Here is a 14,123-nt window from a genome sequence, read left to right as displayed (position 1 = left end):
GGGGGGGGGGGGGGGGGTCATCTTCTATTCAAGCAAATATGGTACCAATTTATATATACAGTTATTTACTGCCACATTTACACTTTTGAACTGATACAACCTCTAGTTACCAGTGAGAGAAATATCTCTTTTGGAAATCTGAGTTTGCTATAGGAGATATTTCAACTATTTTACTTATGAAAAGTAAGACTTGCTCTATATATTGTCCTGTGCGTCTTCCTTAGCACGTAAGGTTTTCCCAATTATGAACCAAAGTAGAAGTTAAAAATAATGATGATAATAATAAAAAAAACCTCATACTAATTAGTTCAGCACCTGAAGATCAGACATTTCACCTGGACACAAGAAGAGAACTACTCCAAAGCTCTAGAGCAGGAGTCGGCAACCCCCAGCTTGCATGCCATTAGTGGCATGTGGAGATGTTTTTCCCAGCACACCCGGAGGCATGCAAGGAAATTGTTTTGTTTGGTTGTTTTTTTTTAAATCCTGCTCTGGGCTCTCCCGTGCAGCCACAAGTCCCAGCACCGCAGCAGGCACTGGGGCAGAACCAGAAGAATACAGGCAGGGACACCGTTTGTGTTCTACTGCCCCTGCCCCTTGCTCCCAAGCTGCACCCTTCAGCCTGGCTGGCCCTTAGAGGGAGCTGCAGGTGGACAGGGCTAGGGCAAGACAGGTGCTGTGTAGGGTGGCTGCTCTGGAGGCTTCCAGCAGGTGGCAGAGCCCTGGGCCCAGGCAGGCAGACACCCTGTCCTACCCAGGCAGGGCAGCACTGGGGTGCCGAGTGCTGAGGCTGGGCAGACACCACGAGCAAGCCAGCCAAGTCGGGCCCTTAGGAAGGTGGGGGCTGGATGGGAAGTGGGGGCTGCCCCAGGGCTCTGCAGGCTCAAACTGTAGTGGGTGGGCAGGTAGGGGTGCCCAGCATCACCCATGGTGGGGCCTGGCCCGACCCACACAACTCCGCAGTGATGGGCTGCAGCCACCCTGCATGCAAGGGGATGCTGCCTGGCTGGGGCAGGATGCCGGGCTTGGAGGGCTTCCCTCGCCGGGATCGGCTTCCCTGCATGCTGGGCACAGTGCAAGCAGGGCAGAGCCATTCCCGGTGCAAAGGCCTGGCTGCCCCCTGGACCCTGGGAACAGCCACCACAGCTGCCCCAGCCTGCCCGGGCCCCAGCCTTACCCACCTACAGCTCCCTTCAAGGGGCCAGAGCCAAGGCAGGCACTGCACAGGTCTGTTGCGCTGCTGGCTCCTGGCTGGCTCAGCCCCGAGCACCCGCTGTGGCAGCTGTTCCCAGAGCCCAGGGGAACAGCCTGCAGCGGGGGCTCCCACTCACACTGTACCTGGCATGCACAGAGGCCAAGAAGGGAGCCCCCTGAGTCCAGAGTCCTGCCCCAGCCAGGAAGCATCCCTTCACAGGTAAGGTGGCTGCGCGCCATCCCCATGGAGCTGCACAGGCCAGCTGGGCCCCACCTCCAGTGCTTCTGGGCTCATCCACTGTGGCCCGAGTCTGAGGAGCCCTGGGGCAGCCTCTGCTCCCCGCCTGACCCCTGTTCTCCTCCAGCTGCATCTTACCCAAGGGCCTGGGCAAGCCAGCCAGCCCATGGCGACTCCCCTGGTGCCTGCTGCTCCTCTCTCCCTCTCATCACAACATGCTTAGCCAAAAAAAAAATAAAAAAATTCACAAGTACCAAAGCAGTACATGAAGTTTTATTTATTGTCACCAGGTTTAGAATTTTTAGAAAACCTTGGATTTACTGTTAAAAAAAAGCAACACTTATGATTATTAACTGTATTAAATATGCAGTGCATCCTGCCATGTACCACCCTCCACTCCCTGCCGCAGTTTTGTTTTTGTGGCATGCCAGCACTCTGGCACCTTACAAGGTAGACATTGTAGTTTTTTCAGCACTTTGGCCAAAAAACATTGCGTGCCACTGCTCTAGGAGGACAAGTGTAAGAGACTGTGTACACACTATAAGTAGATATTATTCCCTGACATATTTCCAGAACAATAACCACAGTTCTAGATACAGGAGTATAAACTTAAAAAGCTTTTAGGCAGAATATAAATATTGAATTGTACATTACATCAGGCAATAATTTGGGGGACAGACATTATGCATTCCTAGAGTTTCTTTTGGCAACCTATTTTTAGTATACTGAACTGCTCTGACACTAAACAGTGTTTTTAAGGACATACGTGTCTGACTCCACATCTGTTCCTCACATAGTCTGTGCACAAAGTAAAAAAATAAAAAGATTACATCATTTATAGCAATGGTGCTCAACCTTTTCCCCAGCAGGCCAAATGGGCAATGCCTGGTCTAACTATGGACTGTTTGGTGGTTCTGATCCAGCAGCCAGGGTGCACCACCTGGCCACCACTCCCTCACTGAGAGATTTCCTGACTGGTAGGGAGCACTGTGGGCCAGATACGATTGCTCTGTGGGCTGGAGGTCAAATTATACTATAACCAGTCTAAATTTTGAAGAAACCTTTTACAGTGTTTTGCCTTTTTTATGGTCCTGAATGATTAAGAAAGCAATCATATTAGTATTTAAATGTATAAGATAACTGCAATTTTGGGGAAATTTAAAGTAGTTGAGATAACATATAGATAGTTCTGTTATCTATATATAGATAGGTCTCCATCCATCCACACACACTAAAAGCTCTGTTATCTGGCATCCCCCGGGAATGGGGGATGCTGGATAACAAAATATGCCGGTTAATTGAGTGGCCCGGGCCACTGCTTCTCCCGCTGTGTCTGGGGTGTCCTACCGCCCCTCCCGCAGGCCCTGCAGGACAAGGGGGAGTGCCCTGCACAGCACACTATGCCTCCAGGCCATGGGGGCTCAGCAGCGCAGGCTACTTTGCCCCGGGCTACAGGGGCTCGGAGAAACCAAAGTGCCACGGTGGGCACCTCCGGTTTCACTTTATCTTACAGACCAGCATGCCAGTTAATTGAGCATGCCAGCTTCTAAGAAGCCAGTTAACAGAACTTTTACTGTATAAATGTATTAGTATAGCTATATATAAAATGAAGTGCATGTCTGTTCACTTATAACTTGAGAATGGCTGGTCCTATCTACTCTAAACCTTCCAAAAAATCACTGAGTACCACCTGAAAAAAAAATTATAGGCAAGTTATTTTTCATTTGACCCTTTGTGGGGCTTCCAGTGACTATTTAAGAGAACAATGCTTTTCACACAGAGTTTCATAGTAGCTAGGGTCAGGAGGGAGGTAAACAGATCATCTGCCCGGCCCCCCTGCCACAGGCAGGAATGAATGCTGGGTTCACAAGACCCCAGACAGACAAATTCAAGAGGAGGTTGGATGATCACCTAAGGTAGGAGTGAGGACCACTTCCCTGGGAAGCTGGTTCCAGATTTTGGCCATCCTAACTGTAAAATATTGCCTTCCAATCTCTAACCTAAACCTATTCTCCATCAGCTTATTACCATTGTTCCTGGTCACCCCAGGTGGTGCTGGGGAGAAAAGGGCTCTACCTATTTGCTGTTGATCTCCCCTGATGAGTTTGAGTTTGTAGGCAGCCACCAGGTTCTCCCTCAGCCTCCTCTTGCTGAGTCTATCCTCATAGACCTGTCCTACTGCCTTCTCAAGTTACATGTGGCTTGCTCTAGAGATGGTAGTCAAAGACGGTTGTGTATACTAGTGCCAACAGGAAGCATCACAAACTTTGTTTACAAAGAAGTTCTACAATAAAGATCATTCATTTGGATCTCATTTGAAGTGTTGCTCAATATTAAATATGTTGTACTAAATGTTCTTTAAAAATTAAACAATATTTTTTACCTAACTATGCTGTATGAAGTTCTTTGAAAATAAACAAACACTGCAATTACAAAAACAATGACATAAGAGAAGAACAGGTCCTTCCACTAGTCTATAAAGAGAGAGAGAGAGAGAGAGAGAGAGAGAGTGTGTACACACACAAAATACAGTACTTTTAAAAATACAAGTGTCACAGTATTGGAGAAAATATTAGACACTCACTGAATCTCTGGAAGCTGTTTCGTTTTTTGGCATTTCGGCTTTTCTTTCCAACTGGGAACAGCCTTCCACTTGGATATCACTATTAGGACATGTTGGACTACATGACAGCTCAACAGGATCAACACTTGAAGGAAAATTCAGTGGTTCTTGTACATTAACCTTGTGATTTTTCCTGTGGTGTGATAAAATGCATCTTTTAGGGAAAAATATTTTAAACTTTATATCTATTGAGGTTCACCATGAGACTATAAAAATACTTTCATCCAAATAATAAAAAAATCAAGTCTGCGCTTTAGATATTAAATAGAACAACAACAAAGACCTCCACTGCATTACATTTATCATTTTTTTTTTATTATTTTTTTTTTTTTTTTTTTTTTTAGAATAAATTTCCCCTGCTTTGTTACTGCATAGGACAAAAATACACCTCAGGGATGAGCCATGTGATTACCTGAAGGCAGCCCTTCAAATTAGTACTGCTTGAGGTTCAAAAATTAATACTACATACATTATACAAATATATAAAGTAAAACTTAGTTTTCCCTTACATGTACTACCAACTATATAGCAAACGGGTTTCGCCTCAATTTATTTGTTAGAGATATTAACTTACAATGCTATCATTGTTAATTTTTTTTTTTTAAATAAAGTGAATGAATGAATGAATGAATGAATTTTAAAAATTAATAATTTAACAAGATACCCGACCACAGGCTGAAAGTGTAGAAGTACAGAACTGACAGTTTTCTCCTGAACTGAAATTTGACACTAAAAATCTGTTTCCATTTTCAAATTTTACTAGGTTTTTCATAGAATCATAGAAGTAGGGTCGGAAGGGACCTTGTAGATCTTCAAGTCCGACCCCCTGCCTGGACAGGAGGGAAACTGGGCTCAGGTGACCCCAGCCAGGTAGACATCAAGCCCAGGGCAGGAGCCAGCACCACTTCCCTTTTTGCTTTGAACAAAATTAGAAAGCCTTGTTAGATGTTTCAATGTAGTTTGTATATAATAAAAACAGTAAATAAAGCTTTTCTAAAATTTGGACATCAGTGTACTTAAACAAAGAAATTTTAAAAATGCCACTACTAACTTTAAAATATCATTACAATTCTTTCACCTTATTTTAGTATCTGCCACACTACTAGCTCTCTCCCCACAGCTTAGAAAGTGGGTAGTATCCTAGAAACAGAGTGAGTTGATATTTAAGAATAATCATTTTGGCGACTATAAGAACCATCGGAAGCAAAATGTCTTATCAGTTTGATCTTTGGTTAATGGCCTTTACAATTTATCTTTCCCCTCTAAAATGTTATGGAAACTTACATGCACAAGGAAGCTAAGTAGAAGGGGTTACTTTAACATAAACGGTGCTCCTCTACCAATAAAAGATTTCTATTTCTGTACATACCATACTGCTTCTAATGTTGTTTAAGACAGAAAAATAATTTCATAATTTACGCAACTCAGGCTTTCACTGGGACTTGGACATTATGCCTTTGGAAAAACATCCATTGCGTAAACAGATAAAACAATACTTTAATTCCATGCATCAGATCACTAACAATTAAATATTTAATCCAGAAAGCAAGATTAGCAAAGTTTTCTTGCCTAAGATATTACCTTATAACCTGACCCATTGAAGTACCAAGAACGCAAACGCAAGATCTCTTGTATAGATTATTAACCTTCCCCAATTATTCAGTACTATAAGAATAATATTTTAAAAACTTTAAGCAGCCTTTTACATTTAAGTTTTATTCATTCAAGACCTGCTGTATGTAAAAATCTGTAAGACAAGTTTATGTTATTAATATAATACTATCATTTTTCTACATTAGGAGTCATTACCTTAGTGTACTTTCCACATCTGAGTGAGCAAAAAGGACCTTGAAAAGATATTTGTCTATTAACAGGGAAAAGCTGTCACCTGGGTTCAAAGAGTGCCACTCATGTGTCTCCAGTGGTAATAGGTCACCATTTTCAGATGACTGAAGAAAACAAGGATTTACATGGACCTGTCAATTAAAAAGATCATCATTAGTATATAGTTTACTTCACTATAGCTGCCATATGATCTTGCATGTAGCAGCCTAGGTTTGATGTAATTAACAATGATTCTACTTCAGTTTTGGAATGGCTGCTGGTATGATGAAATGAAATAATAATGAAGTATAATATTGGAAACAAAATCTATTACTACTTGTGCCAAACATATTTATACACTGTGGAGATACTGAGACTTCATAGTTTGTAGTGTCGGAAGGGACCTTGACAGATCATCAAGTCCGACCCCCTGCCATGGCAGGAAAGAGCACTGGGGTCAAACGACCCCAGCAAGGTGTTCATCTAGCCTCCTCTTAAAGACCCCCACGGTAGGAGCCAGCACCACCTCTCTTGCTCAAGAACAGTTATAATAATAGTTGATATGTTCACTTAGACTCATTTTGTTTACTTACTATGAACAAATTATCTTACCCCCAAATTTACAATACAAATCTAGTGAAGATTTAATTTTGGGGAAATTGCAAGAGTTAATTATAAAGCCTGCTTTAGTAACCCATTTTATAAAGTTCAGATATCACACATTAACAATTTAAGGAAAATCTGAGTGGGACTAGAAAGATCCAACTACCATGTTTCCGAACATCCAAGATACCTCAGGGTCTCTGCTATAGGCTTTTGCATACCAAAGAAACATCCTAGAGGCTAGGAGTGTCTGAAGCTAGGAAGAACGAGTCCTTTGGTCAGCAAAAAATTTATTTTTTTACTACAGATCATCACGTATGCTCCAAGGCAGACCCAGAAGTGGACCGGAAGTACTTCTGGTCCACTTCTGGGTCCACCACTGACCATGCGGGGCACCCCCCCTGCACTCCTGTGGGACGCTCCATCCGTCCCACCATCTCAGCATTCACGAGCCGCGCCTGGTACCTCAAGGTATGTAGAAAAAAAATATATAAAGCTGTGTCTGTGGCCGAATCACTGAATCTCTCCAAATCGAATTGGAGGCTTCCGATTTGATTCAGAAAGATTAATGGGTCTCCTGATTTGGAGGTTAGGCCGCCGAATTGAATCAGCGACTGAAGCTTTACCTCTCAGGCAGCACAGGGGGCCGGGGGGGGGGGCAGCCATGGGTTCCTGGGGCCACACACTAGGTACACTCCATCCCCCATGCTCCACAGCACACCCTCTATTTTCCCATCACACCCTATGGTCTCCCTGCATAGGGAGAAATGCATCATTTCAACCTCTGAGAATCATATGCAGTCCACAAAATCGCCAGTTGAACAGCCCTGATTTAAAAATGTTTAGTGACCGACATAATAGCAAATATGCAAATTCATAAAAGACAAGCTAATGACTTAGGGAACGGCCTAACAATATGATTTTGGTTTGCTTAAGAAAATCCAGTAACGATCCCCTCCACCCAGATGTCTCATCTTTGGAGCACAAAGTAGGACACTTAATTACCCATACATTTTTAAAAGGTACATTCTAACTCTACTGACATGAGAAAAAGGTAACACGTGCTTTCAATCAGTATAAAAAAGTTAAATTAGTCAAATGTCATGAAGTGCCCAAGTAAGTTAAAGGAGTTGTACTCTTCCTTTATGCAACAGTTATTAATCCTTAACAATTACCCTGTTTAATTAGACCTGCTGGAACTTGAATTGTTTTTAAAAACAAAATTTACCTATTCTCTTGTTTTTTCCTACTTTTAACATGAAACCAACAAGCTACAGATGATTGAAAAAGATTAATAAGTGCAGTCTAAAAATACTGGAGGAAATACTGTATAAAAATAAATAAATAAAAAAAGCATTGCACATTTCCTAGGATGAAAGCAGGCTTCAAGTCAGAGGTCTTCAGTTCAACAGCTATTTGCCAGCCCAGATTGAATCATTTTGGGTGTATAAATTTAAAAATCAGTCTGGATGATTATGATGGTTAATTTGCAAAAGAGGTAAAGGGCAAAGATCACAGATCTATGGAATTCAATTATCAGTTAAATAAGAAGGACCTATGATTGCATTATACCTTGCACATGAAACTTAAGAAGCAGATTAGTAACATTACCCTGATAATCACTTCTATACCAAACGCTACATGACTTAGCCAATGCCGGTATTTTTCTCTGCACAGTTGGCGAGTTGAAGAAAAAAAAAAAAAAATCTACATTTGAACTGCTCTAAAAATCAGAGACACTTCAGACTATAAAGATCATTTCAAACCCCAGTCAAAAGTTAAAGAGACTTCTGCCTGCCTACTTTCATGTTGCCCTCAATGCCTAGATGACTCTTAACTAATACACCCAAGGCAGTCATATCACACTGTATCAGACTACTTTTCTTATAAAATCTTCTATTTACAGTATCCACATGCTATATTATTTCATACCGAGAGCCCTTCAGGACATGGATCTGGTCTTTTCTACCATGGGTGCAATTATCTGCAGTGAAGTGCTGCATACAATCAAAATGCTGTACAAAGAAGATTCACTGAAAATATCATATATACATATAATTAAAGCTATTAAAATTCCTGTCTAAAGTATAGGCCTCTTCATTCATTTTTAAGATTGTTTAGTTCAATTGCTGTTGAAAGAAGGTTTAGATTAAAAGTGTGACACAGAAAAGGTTACAACATGGATCTGCATAGTATCTTTCATCTTAGGGAGATCAGATAAATGGAGAATGAAAAGGATAGGAAGGAAGATTCTGCTTGTTTTAGATTAGCAATGGAGCCTATTGCCTGGAAAACTAGTAAAGCAATGACATTGACAATAGGAACAGTTGAATAGTGAAAGGATGGGATTTGCAATTAAATAAAAAAAATGGTGATCAAAAATTGCATCCTTGTAATTGCTCAGGTTTTACACTCTTGCCTCTCATCACATCATTAGCTCCACAGTAAGAATTTTCCACACCCATGTTTCTCAGCCTGTGGATTGCAAAAATATATGAAAGGGTTGTGAACAAACTTTAAAAACAGATCAACAAACTTTAAAAATGGATTCTCCTTTAAAAGGAGAAAGGCATGGGAAAACAAGGGTTTTCCCTTGCAGGCTGGCAGAGTTCTAGCCTGCAAGAGATGCTTGCCATCCCCCACCCTCCCCCCGTCCCCCATGCACCCCCTCCTATGCCACAAACTCACCCCCTAGCCCCACATACTGGGGGGGCATTGGGTCAGGAGCAAAGGGGCATTGGCAAGGCCAGGAGGCTATTTTCTATTTAAACTATTTACTGGGTCAGAACTGGCCATCGATTTTTACAAACGGGTCCAGCTATAAAAACGGGTTGAGAACCACTATTCCAGACAAAGGTGGAATTCCCAATGTAAAAATTAGCAGATTCCCTAATCCAGCCATGATCACCAAAACACCCTAGGTTTTTAATGCATTATAAAATATCAAAAGAGAACACAAACTCCTTTCCCCCCCACCACCACTTTGGTGAAAACATGAAACCAACATTTTTTAATTGCAGAAGTAGCTTTTGCTGCTATCTGTGCAGACAGATAATGGGGCTCTTCTACTTATGAACTTCACCTTGTTTGCTACTAATGTTTTTGAGCAGATTAGTTGCTCTTCAGATAAATATAGTGCGTGTTCCACCCCTTGAAAATTAAGTGCACGTGATACTTCAAAACACATGTTCAAAAAAGTGTGTCCCCCAAGGGACACACATTTTGATTTTACAGCCTACCTCAATTTATTGTGAGTTCATTTAAAACAAATAGTACAAGCAGGCTGGAAAAAGGATGTTGCCAAGTAGCCTGTAACAGATGGAAAAGTTAGGTCTCTCGTCAGCTGCACAAAAAAAAGGAAGAATAAAGCAAACAGATCAATGACAGCAGCATCCAGCTACCAGTCAGAAGTGAAAAGAGACTAAAGAAAGAACTGCAGAGAAGAGCAACAGAAATGAACCGCCTGTCTGGAATAGGACTAAAGGTGGTCCAGATGTCAGCAACAGTAAATGCCTCGAGAGAAGCACATTGACAAGCACATAGGAGCTTGTTTCAGCTGACTGTGTGATCAGAGTACAAGCCTGTAACAACTGAAGAAAACAAAACTGGCTTTAGATTTCTGGACTACAGTCAGTTCAAAGGGAACAGGGAAAAACAAACAAACAAACAAACAGTTTAAACCAAAGTTTAAACCTATGGGCAAGATAAGGAATGTGGGCCTACCCATATCGCAGGGCCACAGCCCATGGGACTGGACTGCCCAAAAACCTCAGATGACAGGCCAGAGACATGAAGCCGGTTTGGTTGGCCACTCCTTGTTTAAACGGTTAATTTTCTAGCTAAGTCCATATAAATTGCATTTTACAGGCTTAAAAATTTAGTAGAATCTTTTACATAAATTACCTGGTTCAGAGCAGTTCCTAGGAACTTCCGCTTTTTAATCTGCTCCCTCTTATTCCACATTTGAGGAGTTTGGAAAAGTTGGTAAAGTTTCCTAGGTATATCCGTTAATTTCATGAGCTGGTCATGATTATATGCCACTTGGACCAGGTGGGATCAGAGGCCAGACTTAGGAAAAAGGCACTTTTGACCAATATTAGGCAGTTACTAACAAATGAAGAGGGGAAAACAAAATGAATGCTTTTATGTGCAAGAGTTCTTTGGGCTACTGAGGCTACTTTTTACAGAAAAGGATGTAGGGGCCCCATTCCACTATCATTTGGGTAAACAAGTTCTAGTATTGTAGGCTCTTGTATATACCTATAAACCTGAAAAAAAACTACAACTAAAGTTTGCAGTGTTACCTGCAATACAGATGTTTAAATATACATAATGGATAAAAAGTTTCTGAAAACAAGACGGCTGGAGATAATGTTTTATTAACTAGTGTGTGTTATAGAAATCAGTAACGTCATTAACAGGCACGAGCAGAAAAATTCATTTGAACTTGCCCTTCAATTTGCACATTCTTTTCCAAGCACTCCTCATTAACCGCAACCAAACACTCCATTTTTTTTTTCCATTTTGACTTATTACCAGTTATTCAGTTGCAGCAAGAGACACAAAAAGAAAATAATAAAAAGAAAAAGAAATAGATTTGATAACTTATAAAGCCAATCAAATGTCAGTGAAGAATGAATAATTCTTTTATAGCTTATACTTGCTATCTAAAGAATTCAATAATAAATCTATACTGATAAATCTTAATACATCTTTGTACATGACAACTTCAGTTTCATTGTTAAAATAAGGGGCACTAAAACTATTATCCCAAAAATAAAAACAAAGCGACCATAACATAATTCACTAGTAACAGACAAAAATTTCATAAGGTCAGTTTAGAACTAACTTTCAAGACGTTAGCTGTCTCTTCAAATTTTTCCAAAGGAAAACAGTAAAAACCAAGGAAGTTATTCAAGGCTAAAAAAAACCCTAAAGATGTTAAGGCAAGGAAGGGACAGTTAAAGTTTCTAAAAACCCTTAAGCCTGTAGAAATATAATGCAATGCCTGTAACTGGAATCACAGCACTGTAGCATTTGTGATCCAAAATTAAAAACTTAAAGACATAAGAAGTCTCGTTTCCCTGATGGTTTCATTTTAGAATACAGCTAAGCAGCCATTTCAGACATCTCTTTAGTATAGTCTTCACTCTGAATTTTCCAGGTTTCACCCAGTTGTAATTGTGATAAGGGTAAAATGTTAGAGATGATTTAATTAACCTGCCAATACATGCTCAATCTTAACTATATTAATGTAGTTTAAAGCTATTATACAAACACTAAGAAGGTTCCAAAGATAATGCTGTCAATCAACATGTAGTATCAACCTTATTGTTTCAATTTATGGGAAGATTCACCAAACATGAAAAGACAGCCAGAGTACACCCGCTGCATATGGTGACACTGCACAGTACCCTACAAAACCCTTAACAGGATCTTGTGGCATCCCAGGGTACAATGGCACCCTGGGTGAGAATCATGCGTTTAGCAAGTCATATTCGTGCAACTAGCACCGAGTGATGGAAGGGAAGGTAGGGCTTAGTCCAACTCTCAGTGCTTTCAGGGATCCCCCACAATCTGGCCAATACCCTTCATAGCACCAGTTTCAACATGCAACGAAGCTAAGGCAGCAGTGCTTTGAGTTGCTCTTCAAGCACTGATTTCCAAGCTGGTGTACAGCCACAGGATCCTTAAAGTGACAAGGTCAAGTACCAGTGAGAATGCTTGAAACATGTTTATGCTTCCTCGTACAAACTCAGCTATTTAAACCAAACCAACAAAATTGTTGTGTGCAAATGGTGTAAAGGAAGAACAACAATTTGTAGAATTCTAATGTCATAGTGACCTCACTTAACAGACACCAGAGCTGTTGTCCTAAACTAGCCAGTAATCTATAACCATAGTGCTTAGTCATTAATAGCTTAGCTTAAGTAGAAACTTTTTTCCCCCCCCCCCCCCTCAAATACAGCTTAAGGCACAAGATCACAATGAATTTTAACAACAGAGAAAGTGCGAAGAGTTTATGGGCTTATCTAGGGCATCCAGAGACAACAGGCACAAGAGTGGGTGCTCGGGATAAGTCTGGAACAGCCTAACAGACATGCTTATGATTTGGAGTACATTAGCTAACTCTAGGAAGAGGGCTTTCTTAGCTCTGGTCTTCTGGGGCACCTATACACGAGGGCAGAGGCTACTCCAACATGCTGTAATTTCAGTGCATCACAGCAGGCTCAATTAATCAAATCTGCTGGAACGTGGCAATTACCACACTCCAGCCAGCTTCTGCATCTTTTGTATTAATGTCCCTCCACTTCAAAACGGTAGCGGGATCACTTGAAGTAAAGCTCGTCAAACAAGCTTTAGTTCAAGCACTCCACCACCGTTTTGAAGCACAGAAATGCTGATACACAAGACACTGCAGCACTTCGAAGCGGCTCTCAGAGCCACTCTAATTAAAATGCCACACCTCCACCCCCAGAGCATGTGCAGAAGTGCCCCCGAAGACCTGTGGCTGATATAGCATAGACAAGCCCAACATTATTCCATTGACATGATTCAAGTCAAAGAAAATACTAGCAGAGTCTACATTTCTTAACTTAATCATCAGATATACTGGCAAACTAGCAAAAATAGATTCTGAACTCAGAGTGAATTCTTATGGTTTGGGAAAACTATACTGTATCTTTCATCCAAAAAGCACAAAACCCCTACTTTAAAAGTAAAAATATAACAATTATAGCATGGGTAGCTAACCTGCAGCACCCATGGCATAAGTGACACAGGCAGCCTGTGTGTGTGGCATGCAGTAAATACGGGAGGGGACAGACAACAGCAGATAAGGCAGCAAATAGAAAGCAGAGCAGTAGTTTGGGTAGGGAGCACAGGGCAAGGAACAGAAAGCAGCGCAGCAGATTGGACAGAGGAAGGAGATCAGAGTAGCACTTGTGGAAGATGCAAAACTAAGTTGTAGTACACCCGCCAAAGAGGTTGGCTCCCAGTGAACTACAGAATCATGACAAGCACCTCCAGAACTATGCTTTATTCCTTTTAGACACTTCCAATGTTACATTAGCAGATAAACAAAGTTACTGAGTATTTTGCCACCAAATGGTATTCAAGATACATGAATAAGAGGGGGCAAGGAGTCCTGAATCCAGCTCAACTTGTTTTTTAGTGAATCAGTCTCTGTAAAGTGGGATCCCCACCTTGTGAATATACTAATATATCTGGAGAATGTCAACATCTTTGCATAATGTAAGTTTCACTCTAAGAACTGCTTTTTAAAATTCAGCCATGTTATTCAAGTCAGAATATTAACTTCAATGATTTTACTGTCAGACATTCCTGATGATCTGCTTAAAGAGTTCTCAGTAAGAATCACAGGAAGTCATCTGAATCTTATAAAATAGGTTGTAAAAATTGGCTGTTATAAAAGAATCAGGAAGTCAAGTTACCGGTTTGATGCGGAGCTGGTCACCCACCACTTTTAATACAGCATGTTTCCTAGATACTCGCTTATCTGTAATCTGGAGGGGTGGAAAAAAAGAAAGGGAATCAACAAAAGCAGATTGCAGCATTTATACCACTGGAGTGAATAAAGCAAGTACAATCGAAACAAATCAAAATAAACAAGTTACAAGG

General features: G+C 41.0%; 1 protein-coding gene across 4 annotated transcripts in view; it reads right to left on the bottom strand.

Moving 5' to 3' along the window:
* The window catches only part of APLF (aprataxin and PNKP like factor), a 90,188-nt gene that overhangs the window by 62,323 nt on the left and 13,742 nt on the right, over positions 1-14,123 (bottom strand). For 3 of the 4 annotated variants that reach the window (XM_006021488.3, XM_014518900.2, XM_014518899.2), the window contains 3 exons: positions 13,937-14,008; positions 5,865-6,031; positions 4,017-4,188 (listed from right to left, as the gene is read on the bottom strand). In XM_006021488.3, coding sequence (XP_006021550.1) covers positions 4,017-4,188; positions 5,865-6,031; positions 13,937-14,008 — 411 coding nt within the window. The remainder of the gene's footprint in view (positions 1-4,016; positions 4,189-5,864; positions 6,032-13,936; positions 14,009-14,123) is intronic. The other variant, XM_025201451.1, reaches the window with a different exon arrangement.

Source organism: Alligator sinensis, unplaced genomic scaffold (genome assembly GCF_000455745.1).
Source record: "Alligator sinensis unplaced genomic scaffold, ASM45574v1 scaffold939_1, whole genome shotgun sequence".
NCBI classification, from domain to species: Eukaryota; Metazoa; Chordata; order Crocodylia; family Alligatoridae; genus Alligator; species Alligator sinensis.
Note: the sequence above shows the minus strand (reverse complement) of the source record. Positions and strands in the feature narration are given on the sequence as shown.